The sequence below is a fragment of the Heterodontus francisci genome, chromosome 2 (assembly GCF_036365525.1).
Source record: "Heterodontus francisci isolate sHetFra1 chromosome 2, sHetFra1.hap1, whole genome shotgun sequence".
NCBI classification, from domain to species: Eukaryota; Metazoa; Chordata; class Chondrichthyes; order Heterodontiformes; family Heterodontidae; genus Heterodontus; species Heterodontus francisci.
The window spans coordinates 171876176-171888862 of NC_090372.1; the positions used below are offsets into that span (position 1 = coordinate 171876176).

Sequence of the window (12687 nt, forward strand, 5' to 3'; positions counted from 1 at the left end):
TCTTGCAAGTTTTAGAAAGCTGCACAAATTATTTCCCAGTTTTAGATGATGTGTAAAATCTTTTTAATCTCTCATGTAGAGCGTGCAAAGTTACTTCAGAATTTTGATATTTTAAACTGATTACCATTTTTAGCGCAAGACATCTTCAAATGCAACATTTACACTCAAATTATTTGAATTGATGGGTGTAGTTCCTTTCACAGTCCAACGCAATGCCCTCTTCTAACACAGTATATTATTAAATTCCACTCTCAAATTGTTCAGTGTTGAATTATGGTTGGATCCGTAATCTGGATTTGTAACTATTGAGATTTGAAGGGATGCTTGTGCGTTGGTCATTCAGATTATGTATTTGATTGATGATAAATTGGAATCTTTCATGCATGCATAACAGCTGCATTCTTTTAGATAGTCATATAATCTCTTTTATGAATCAAATTTGCATTTATTGCAAACATATTTAGATCTCCCCTGAAAAAGATTCTTTATTTTGTTACTAATGCTAATGAGGTAATTTTCCCCTGCAGGTGCAACAAGTACAACAGTACTGAAGAGCTCTGGGATTATTTTAGAATCTTCGGGTGTTGCCCAACCGTCTGCCTCGCCTCAGCAGCAAATTCAAAACAATGTATTTGATTTACGGAGGAATATTTTTGACCTGCGCCTGCAGCTTCAACATTTGAGACAGTCGCAGGTATTTGTTCATGTTTCTATCCGGATAAATGTTACCATGCCACAGTGTCTAAACCTTTTTTGGTTTTTGAGGTGCAGTGTTTTTGTTTGCAATGAGATTATGATTTGAACATTTAAGAATTTAAGGTTCTGTATCAGGTGTTCAATTTGGATACTAAAAGTAGCACTTATTATTAAATTGTGCCCTGTGAAGCAGTGGCAAGCTGTTTATGTCCCTTCCTTTTTTTTGTAGTACAATCCACCTTTATGCTGCATATTTTTCTGAACCAAGCCATTGTATAATATTACTTAACTGGGGAGGGTGGCTCTGCTTCTAGATGCTAACTGGGACTCTGTCTTGTTTTTTTTTTGGGAGTAGCAATCTGCTTCTGTATTCTGGATAGAAGATACATGTTTAGACTGTAAAGCTTCTGGGCCAGGTTGAGATCATAAGGAAGACCCAGAAATCAGCAGATAAGTGGTTATAACTGATTTTGTATGAGATAGTGAAGTTGAGGTCGACAACATTTTGCACTCTGCTCATTTTTATTTGAGAAGGATGTTGGTGGTAACAGCTGGAATACATTTGTATAAGTGGCTGTAGCCCCTCTGAGCACTCGACTATGAATGAGGAATTGGGCGAAGGAACAAGGTTATCTGGGTCACGGCTTGGATATCTAGTGGAATTCTACCTACATTTCTGGAAGAAACTGGAGCTGTTTCAACCAGACATCTACAGTGGGGCTCAAAGCTTTCTCCTACAACTACTCTCTGGGTCACGAGACACAAAGATCTCACCCTGCTGGCTGTAAGGTGGGAGGAGGCATGTGTGGAGCATAAACAGCAGCATCGACCTGTTGGGCATAATGGCCTGGTTCTGAGCTGTAAAACTCTATGCTTAATTTATGTGGTTTCAGCATTATTCGGATGAAACAGCCCATAGTTGCTGCTGTTGGAGTGGTCTCTGCCATTTGATGTTACCTAGATTAATTTTGATATACTCTGTTACACAGAACTTTGAACCCAGGAGAGGGTCTATTGGTTAAGAGTGCTCTATGTAACAGCAGAATATATGTGACTGTTGAACACCAGACTGAAACTGTGAAAAATGGAGACTCTGAGGGTCACTGCACACCAGGAAAGCAAAACCTGGCAGTTGTGGAACATCAGTAAATTCCTGATTTAGATAGCCAGCTGACTAATGTAATTCTGTGCAATGTATTTCTATGTTGTGCTTCAAAACCAACAGTTTTATTGTTTACATCTTTGGTAAGCTCAAAATAATTTGGTTTTAAGTGTCATGGATGAGTTAGATTAAGAATCCCCATCACTGGAGCTCATGAACAGAAGGACACCCAGCAAGTACAGAATTCCAGCCAAACTGCTCAAGCATGGAAAGTCCCATCCATTGCCACACCTTTATGACCACCTTTTCTGCTGGAAAGTAGGCTCTGTTCCACAGGAGATGTGTAATGCTAAAATCATCACACTATACACAAACGAAGGCGACAGAGGAAACTGCAACAACTGCAAGGGCATCTCACTCCTAGGCATCACAGGGGAAGGCCTTTGCTAGAGTCATACTTAAGACTCCATTTACTTGCAGACTGACTGTACCTGGAAGCACAGTGCAGTTTCCGTGCCAGCAGATCTTCTCCATACACCAGCTACAAGAGAAGTGTCTGGAATAGAGTATACCCCTTTACCATTACTTTCATATATCTCACCAAGGTATTCAACACGATCAGCAGAGCAGATTGTGGGAAAAACTGGCTGTCCACTGAAGCTGCTCAGTCTCATCTCCTTCCGTGACAACATGCACTGCACTGTACAGTTTGATGGCTCCACTTCCAACAGTTTCAGTGTGAAGAATGGAGTGAAACAGGGTTGTGTCCCAGCCCCCCACCCTGTTTGACATCATCTCCATGCTCCTGACCTTCATCTTCCCTGCACACCAGGTCAGATGGCAAGCTCTATATTCTATCAAGGCTGAAAGCGAAGACAAAAGGCGGCGCAGTGGTTAGCACCGCAGCCTCACAGCTCCAGGGACCCGGGTTCAATTCTGGGTACTGCCTGTGTGGAGTTTTCAAGTTCTCCCGGTGACCACATGGGTTTTCGCCGGGTGCTCCAGTTTCCTCCCACCGCCAAAGACTTGCAGGTGATAGGTAAATTGGGCATTATAAATTGCCCCTCGTGTAGGTCAGTGGTTGGGATTGCTGTAGGATTAGTATAAATGGGTGGTCGGCACAGACTCGGTGGGCCGAAGGGCCTGTTTCATTGCTGTATCTCTAAATAAATAAATAAAAACTCATCACGTCCTGATCAGAGAACTCCTCTATGCTGATGATGCTGCGCTAGTCGATCACATGGAAACTCAGCTACAAAGACTGATGGACTGTCTCTCCCATGCTGTAACTTGTTCTCCTTATTATAAGCGTCAAGAAAACTATGGTCATGGGACAAGGTGATGCATCTCTGCCCCTGATCACACTAAATTACACCGTATTGGAAGTGATTAGAAAATTCTGCTACCTTGGGTCCACGGTGACAGACAATCTGTCCCTTGATGCAGAGCTTGATACAAGCATAGGGAAAGCAGCTACCACCTTTGATCGACTCGCGAAACGCACATGGGATAACACCAAGCTGACCCTTAGGATGGTTTGTAAGGCCTGTGTTCTTAGCACCTTGCTGTATAACTGAAACATGGGCAACTTACAGCTACCAGGAAAAAAAGCTCAAGAATTTCCATCTTTGCTGTTTGCAAAGGATAAAATCACAAATGTGGCATTCCTCTCAAAGGCAGAGTTCCCAAGTGTGTTGGCACTAATCAAACAAAGGTGGATTTGGTGGATTAGATATGTCCACAAGATAGAAGACAGTCGCATACCCAAGGATCCTTCTGTATGGTGAGGTAGCCAGGGCCAGATGATTACTGGGGCGCCCAAAGCTCCACTTCAAGGTTGCTTGCAAGCGTGACATGAAGGCCCTAAATGTCGACTATCGCACCTGGGAGTCACCAGCTGGCAAAAAAGGGAAATGTTGACACATCCTTTGGACTGGTGTGCACTGTCATGACAACCAGCAGCTTGGCAACTGGCACCAAAATCAAAAACAAGAACTCACATGCATCACTTGAGGGCTTCATATGCAGCACTCATGGCAGAACCTGCCTCAAGGATTGGTCTTCACAGCCATCAGCAAAGGTGCACCAAGAGAAGACACCCCACCTAAATGGATTGTTTGCTGTGTGTCCATCAGATTTTGTAGATGAAAGAATGCCAACCAACCTGGTAGCTTTCCTGAAACCCACATTTTATCTACCTAAAATGGTGAATTCTTTGCCACATTTGTACACCGAAGAATTTTCACTGCCTTTAGAAAAATAATTCTGAGATTGAGTCCTGCAGTTAGATTTTGCCATGAATTTCTCATTAGCTTTCACTGACATGTGGAAACATAGGCTGGAATTTTACGGCCCCCACAGGAGCGGGCTGGTGGCAGGGGGGGCCCATAAAATTGAGTGGGAGGCGGTGGGGTGGGGGGTGCCTTCTTTCGGGCTGGGAATGGGCCTTCTTGATCGGCACCCTGTGCCCAACGGAGGGCTCCCCCCGTCCCCCGTCCCCACAGCTCGACTGCCCCCTTTGCACAACACTCACCTCCCCAACCGACCTTCCTTGCCCTGCCAGGGCTCAGCCAATTGTCCCCGGCTAGGCCCCAAAAATTTAACTTCTTTTCAGAGCTGTCGTCCCTTTTACTGCTGTTGACTGGGTGCAGTCCCAGCAGTGGCCACTGCTCCTGGTGGCGCTGCTGGGACTGAGAGCTGCCGGCCCGCTGATTGGTCTCAGAGGGGGCGGAAGCCCTGCCCAAGGCCAAGTAAGGGCCTGGGGAGCGTAAAATCCTAGTGTGGTTCCCCAGGCCTGGTGGAGGTGGGCTTGGCTCTGACTTTTTGGTTAGTGGGCGGGGCCTCCTGCCAACATAAAATTCCAGCCATAGGAACAAGAGTAGGATATCTAGCCCCTTGAGCCTGTTCTGCTATTCAATGAGATCATGGCTAATCTATGACCTAACTTTATATACCCACCTTTGCCTGATATCCCTGAATACCGCTGGGTAATAGAAATCTCCAACTTATTGGTGTTTATATATGAAACAGCACTGCAAATATCTTGCCATTCTGCATTTCAATGACGCCCTTGTTGCGGTGCCAACCTAGTTTAAGATTTTTGCTTAATAAAGTAACTACCCTAATGTTTTCACTGATGTTTTTAATATTAGCAAATTTTATATTTGGAAAAACATTAACTCAATTTTTGTTACCTACTTTATGGTTGTATGAAGGTTTCGTGTTGCCATCTCATTGCAAGTCTATGCCTGGAAAGTCTAAAGTTAGACTGCTGCTCAGATGCATACTAGGGCATCCAACCAATTAGAGAAGAACACAGGCAAGATTAACTAATCTATTATTGTTATAACTACAATAAGTTTCCACCTCAAATAGGCCTTAATGTGGTTAGACAGATTTACTCAAGTTTTAACAATTGAAATGATTTCTTTCTCTTATCAATAACACCAGTAGGAGCTTTTCATTATCCTACAATATCCTATACCAATATGAAGTTGGTGACCAATTTTTCTGATTCACTTGCATTTCTTCCCATGATATTTGGACTTCCTTTTTCTGAAAAAAAAACTTGATGAAACTTCCTTTCCAAAATGATTGTCATTGATATTTTCAGTCTAATCTTGAAAAGAAAATTGGCATTTTGCCTAGTTCCTGGCAGTACTTGAGGCAATGTAAAAATGCTCATCCATAGAGAGCTAGTTAGTGACCTGAAGAATGGCAGGTCCAGACCTACTGTAGTATTCCTTAGACTTTGTATTTAAAAACTATATGAAACATGTAGTGGTGATGCCAGCCCTTTCTGCTTGCAGATGTTCATTTCATGCTCCATTGCAGTGGATTTGTGTAAAGGTCATGGTTTGACTGATTTTTTTTTTCTATATGTCATTTTGTTTGAAGATGCTGCTTTTGGTGCTGAGGTGTATCTGTATTTTCCCATGTGTAGGTAGTTTTGAAAGCAGATGATGGTATTTGTCAGGTGACTCAGGTATTGTATGCTTGCTCTTTATTTCTCTCTCCTTTTACTTCAAAAGGCCTCTTACCAACCTATTCCTTTGTCGAATAGTGAGAGACTTCGTGACAAGTGGCTCTATTAATATCAATCTGCAATTGACTGACTAGCACCAAATACAGATATAGTTCCCAGGTGGCAAAATCCATTTCCTTCCCCAGATGAAATATTATTGCATTTGGTTGAAAACAGAGCTACGATGAGGCTGTCATATATGACATAGTAAATTATCATATATGAGATAGTAAATGTGGGTTGCATTATGGAGACTGCAGATCATAATCATAACATAGTCTATGCGTCACTTAGCCAGGAGAGAGCTCACTCCATTTTTACCGTATACTGTGCTTCCTGGCCCATAGCATTTTAGTTTAGTTCTGGATAGTATTGAGCTTCTTAAATGTTATTGGAGTTGCACTCATCTAGGCAAGTGGAGAGTTTTCCCCCAACCCCGATTCCCATTGCCTTCAATTTTGCTCGGGCGTCTTAATGCCACACTCAGTCAAGTACTGCCTTGATGTCAAGGATAGCCACTCTGACTTCACCTCTGGAATTCAGCTGTTTTGTCCATTTTTGGGCAAAGGCTGTAATGAGGTCTGGAGCTGTGTGTCCTTGGTGGAGCTCTGAGTGTTAGTAAGCAGGTTATTGCTGTTTGATGGCACTGTCGATGACCCCTTCCATCACTTTGCTGATGATTGAGAGAAGATTGATGGGGTGGTAATTGGCTGGATTGGATTTGTCCTGCTTTTTGTGGACAGACATACCTGGGTAATTTTCCACATTGGTGGATAGATGCCAATGTTGTAGCTATATTGGAACAACCTGTCTAGGGGCACAGCTAGTTATGGAGCACAAGTGTTTAGTTCTACAGCTGGGATGCTGTCAGGGCCCATAGCCTTTGCTATATCCAGTTCCTTCAGCTGTTTCGTGATCTCACGTGGAGTGAATTGAATTGGCTGAAGACTAGCATCTATGTTGCAAGGGACCTCCAGAGGTGGCAGAGATGGATCATCCACTCAGCACTTCCGGCTGATGGTAGCTTCAAATGCTTCAGCTTTGTCTTTTGCACTGACGTGCTGGGCTCCTCCATCATTGAGGATGGGGATGTTTTTGGAGCCTCTTACTCCAGTTAGTTGTTTAATTGTCCACCACCATTCACGACTGATTTGACAGAACTGACCCATTGGTTATGGAATTGCTTAGCTCTGTCTATATTATGGAGCAATTTGAAAGATAAAGGCAGGAGGAATTTCACTGGATTTTTAGAATAATTTGAGCAACGGGAGAGATTGGATAATGAAGGAAAAAAAAAAAAGGGATGTGGGTTAAAATAAATCAGAGAAACTGCAGAAAATCAAAGATGAAGGTCTGGACTTGTACTCGTCTAAGTTGTACGCCTACATTTCGAGAGCATAAAAAGTGCACCAGGATATGGCCTAGAGTCCATATTTAAAAGTGCATGAAACTGAACTAAGGGCCAGTTACATGACATTTTGCATCTCCTCAAACTCTGGTGTGAAACCTTGGAATATTTTATGTTAAAGGCACTATATAAATGCGGGTTGTTGCAGTTACTCAAATCAAATTCTGCTAAGTAGTGCAAGTTACATTTGTTTTTGGCTTTGCACAGCCTGTGGTATCTCTGCAACAGGTGCAATGCAAATTTCAAAAGTTCCCAAGGGATCACTTTGAACAAAAACAGAAACAATGGGAAATATTTGGTAGTTCAAGTAGCATCTCATCTATAGAGATATTAACCTTGGAGGAAAGGTCTTTGCATTTCCAGATTTTCTGTTTTTTTCAGATTGCCAACATTTTGAAGTATTTTGCATTTTGATCATTTTAAAAGTTATGTTGGATCAGCCCAACATTCCAATTTTATTAATTCTCGTTGAGGTTACTTGGCATGGCAAATTTAAATTTGATATTGATGAATGTAAAGTATTAAAGATGGGCTGAAAAGGTATGGGATAGTGAATGGAATTGAATTATCGCAGGCCAGCTTAAAAAGGGACTTGGGAGTAATTGCAGACTCGTACTGTCTGGACGTTGAAAGTTATTTAAACAAAAGCTATTGAAAAGGATGGTAGAATGCTGGGATACAGAATGGCAGGGTAGAAGCTGACAGTTTGCAATAGACTGGTCAGACTGCATTTAGAATCCTGTCAGTTTTGGTCACCATGTCAGGAAACAGATATAGAATTAGACAAGGTACAGAAAAAAGCAGCAAGATTGCTCCCCTAGTGTGAAGTGATGAGGTATTTGAGTAAGGATTAGAGAAGTTTAAGCTTGGCAGTCAAGAAATAATATGGTTAAAGAAGAATCTCGTGGAAGCACATAGTCTTAAATGTTATTTTTCCTAAAGCATCTATGGGCATAAAATGCATTACGTTAATATATAATGTACAGGCAAAGAATCTCAATTTTATCTCCCCCCACCATTCCCCCCTGCCCCCATTTCCCAGCTGTGTAGTATCTTTGCTCATGTCATGCAAGGCCCCCACCTGCCAAGAATGAGGCAAATTAATTTTGTCATGAACATTGATTTTAAATTGTTGCTTGAGCGAGGAAATGACTTGTTAAACAGATCAGCCGTGGCTGGAAAAGACATTTGCATATTAACAGACAGTGCTTGGAAAGACAAAGGACCATTGCCTGACACATACAACCCACAATGGACCTTGATCACCAGGTGTTGTGTGTAAGAGGAGCATTCCAGAGACTGCTAAGGTGATGCAATCCAGGACTGGTTAGACCAGCTGGTCACATGACTAACTGGCTGTTACAGAGTCTTTTGAACTAGCCAGAGAGTTTGAACTGAGAAAGACTGCTCCTGGACTGACAGATCTCTCCTGCCTGCTCCCATCTCTTTCTCAGAAGCCTTTGAATCCACTGAAGACACATGAACCCCAAGAAAGAAAAGTCTCTGACAGCGAACAAGGTTTAAGAAGAATACTGTGCCCCATTGAAAAGCAAGATCTACCTACAATCAAAGAGTCTACAGTGAGCTCGAAGGACCATAGCAAAAACTGTTCAGATATTGCCTGAAACTTTCCACATTATTTCTTCTCTTTTCTGTCTCTATTTGCATGTATCGTGCATGCATGCTGGCGCGGGCACATCATGTATCCGTAGGCGTCAACCGAATTAGAGTTTAAGTTCAAAAGTTTAATAAATTTCAACTTTTCGCTAAACCTAAGAAAATCTGTGTGTGTTGGTTTTTTTGCTTTATAATTGAAAAGCAGTGATCAAGGATTCACCATGGGGGAGCTAAAAACACAGTGGGTATAAAAATAAAACCCTGTTACAGTAAGACCAGGTGAAGACTGAGAGGGACCCCTAGACACCTTTCTCACCTGGTTGTAACAGCTCAACTCCACCCTCTTTGCATACACTTCACCCACCCACAGACTATTTGTCTCTTGTCTTCTCATTGCTCAGCAGATTTTCCATTACTCATTCTTGTACGTCCATGCTTGTATGCGCTCTCATTCTTTTACTTCCCTTTCGCCCCTGACTTCGTGTTTTGGTTTCATTTTTTTCCTCCTTCCTTTGTAGATCACTGACTAATGACCTCAGTGATTGATAGGAGATGCTGCATGGTGTTTTCTGGGAATTTTAGTTTTTTTACATCATGACTACAAATGGAGAGGAGGGAAAGAGGAGGATCAGGTGGCAGTTGTGAAGTTCTGATGATTTGGAGTGGGCAGGGAGGAGAAAGACTGCATCCTGAGTTCAGGAGTGGGAGGGGAGAAAGTATTGGAGATAAATTTGTGGTGGGGGTTGGCGGGGGCTGAGGAACCTGGTTAAGATGATTCATCTCAGAAGTTTCTATGGTAGATGATTGGAGAGAAAATTGAAATGCTGGAGATATTATTGCATAAAATACCTGTTTTCTACTATTTATACAATTTCATTATTCATCAATTTGAAAATTACATAAACCTAGCACTTGACGAATGAGAAAAATGAAAATTGACCAACCCGATAGATTGTGACACAACAAGAAATCTTCTTGTAGGGTTGTGATGATGAGTGAAGCAAAACTGCCTGTTCGGATAATCACAGCATTAAATTCTTGCCATTAGCAATTATAGAGGGCCCAGCCTTCAGTTTATTGTGGTTTTGTTGCAGCTCACATTAAGGCAACATGAGATATTTCCCTGCTCCCAATAAACTCTTTAAAGAACTACCTTCAGAATAGAGTCAAAAGGTAGTAGAGATCATAATGTTTGAAGTCAAACTTTGACTAGGATTTAGCATTGAATATAACCCAAACTCTAATACATAACTGCATTCAGATCACACTCCATTTAAAAATAGTGGGAACGCAGCAATGCAAAAATGTATTTTTCTCATTATGTAAATATATAAATAGTAGAATTCTGCACCATTACAAACACTTGTAGTGAGAAGAGAAAGTAACACAAATGGATGAATTATAAAGCACTCTTACAAAAGCACAGCTGTACTGCGGGAGGACACCTTGGAGGGGTCATGCAGCAAGGCAATATGGGTGGAACTCAGGAATAGGAAGGATGCAGTCACGATGTTGGGGGCTTACGACAGATCTCCCAACAGCCGGCGGGAGGTCATCGTCTTCTTTGACCTCCTTGTCTCGGGAGACAATGGGTAAGTGCCTGGAGGTGGTAAATGGTTTGTGGAGCAGCGCCTGGAGTGGCTATAAAGAGTGACAGACTCTTCCACAGGTGCTGCAAGAAATATTGGTTGTCGGGGCTGTTGGACAGTTGGCTCTCCCCTTGCGCTTCTGTCTTTTTTTTCCTGCCAATTGCTAAGTTTCTTCGACTCGCCACACTTTAGTCCCGCCTTTATGGCTGCCCGCCAACTCTGGCGATCGCTGGCAACTGACTCCCACGACTTGTGATCATTGTCACAGGACTTCATGTCGCGTTTGCAAACGTCTTTAAAGCGGAGACATGGACGGCCGGTGGGTCTGATACCAGTGGCGAGCTCACTGTACAATGTGTCCTTGGGGATCCTGCCATCTTCCATGCGGCTCCACGTGGCCAAGCCATCTCAAGCGCCGCTGACTCAGTAGTGTGTACAAGCTGGGGATGTTGGCCGCCTCGAGGACTTCTGTGTTGGAGATACAGTCCTGCCATGTGATGGCAAGGGTTCTCCGGAGGCAGCGAGGATGGAATGAATTGAGACATCGCTCTTGACTGACATACGTTGTCCAGGCCTCGCTGCCATAGAGCAGGGTACTGAGGACACAGGCTTGATACACTCGGACTTTTATGTTCCGTGTCAGTGCGCCATTTTCCCACACTCTCTTGGCCAGTCTGGACATGGCAGTGGAAGCCTTTCCCATGCGCTTGTTGATTTCTGCAGCGAGAGACAGGTTACTGGTGATAGTTGAGCCTAGGTAGGTGAACTCTTGAACCACTTCCAGAGCGTGGTCGCCGATATTGATAGATGGGGCATTTCTGATGTCCTGTCCCATGATGTTCGTTTTCTTGAGGCTGATGGTTAGGCCAAATTCGTTGCAGACAGCCGCAAAACTGTTGATGAGACTCTGCAGGCACTCTTCTGTGTGAGATGTCAATGCAGCATCGTCAGCAAAGAGGAGTTCCCTGATGAGGACTTTCTGTACTTTGGTCTTCGCTCCGAGATGGGCAAGGTTGTACAACCTGCCCCCTGATCTTGTGTGGAGGAAATTTCCTTCTTCTGAAGACTTAAAGCATGTGAAAGCAGCAGGGAGAAGAAAATCCCAATCAATGTAGGTGCGAGAACACAGCCCTGTTTCACGCCATTCAGGATAGGAAAGGGGTCTGATGAGGCGCCGCTATGCTGAATTGTGCCTTTCATATTGTCATGGAATGAGGTGATGACACTGAGTATCTTTGGTGGACATCCAATTTTTTCTTGTAGTCTGAAGAGACCACGTTTGCTGACGTGGTCAAAGGCTTTGGTGAGATCAATGAAAGCAATGTAGAGGGGCATCTGTTGTTGGCGACATTTCTCCTGTATCTAACGAAGGGAGAACAGCACGTCAATGGTCGATCTCTCTGCTCGAAAGCCACACTGTGCCTCAGGGTAGACGCGCTCGGCCAGCTTCTGGAGCCTGTTTAAAGCGACTCGAGCAAAGACTTTCCCCACTATGCTGAGCAGGGTGATTCCATGGTAGTTGTTGCAGTCACCGCAGTCACCTTTGTTTTTATAGAGGGTGATGATATTGGCATCGCGCATGTCCTGAGGTACTGCTCCCTCGTCCCAGCACAGGCAAAGCAGTTCGTAGAGTGCTGAGAGTACAGCAGGCTTAGCACTCTTGATTATTTCAGGGGTAATGACGTCCTTCCCAGGGGCTTTTCCGTTGGCTAGAGAATCAATGGCATCACTGAGTTCCAATTTTGTTGTCTGTACGTCCAGCTCATCCATGACTGGCAGAGGCTGGGCTGCATTGAGGGAGGTCTCAGTGACAACATTCTCCCTGGAGTACAGTTCCAGGTATTGCTCAACCCAGCAGTCCATTTGCTTGCGTTGGTCAGTGATTGTGTCCCCGATTTAGATTTGAGGGGGGGAGCGATCTTCTTGATGGTTGGCCCAAAAGCTCTCTTAATGCCATCATACATTCCTTTGATGTTTCCGGTGTCTGAGGCCAGTTGAATATGACTGCATAGGTGTTGCCAGTAGTCATTTGTGCAGCGCCTAGCTGTTCTTTGTGCAGTGCATCTGGCTGTTCTAAGTGCTACGATGTTAACTCGCTGGGGGCTTTCTTGTAGTTCAGCAGTGCAATGCGCTTAGCGGCTATGACAGGTTCCAGCTCTTCAAAATGAGATTGAAACTGGGAGGTAGAGGAGCAAATGTGTAGACAGATTTTGGAAAGATGTAAAGGAAACAGGGTTGTAGTGCTGGCTGA

At 43.6% G+C, this 12687-nt stretch overlaps 1 protein-coding gene across 12 annotated transcripts in view; it reads left to right on the top strand.

Moving 5' to 3' along the window:
* Nucleotides 1–12687, top strand: part of si:ch211-285f17.1 (sickle tail protein) — an 815052-nt gene that overhangs the window by 673095 nt on the left and 129270 nt on the right. For all 12 annotated transcript variants that reach the window (XM_068013806.1, XM_068013809.1, XM_068013831.1 and 9 more), the window contains one exon: nt 528–694. In XM_068013806.1, the coding sequence (XP_067869907.1) occupies nt 528–694 (167 nt within the window). The remainder of the gene's footprint in view (nt 1–527; nt 695–12687) is intronic.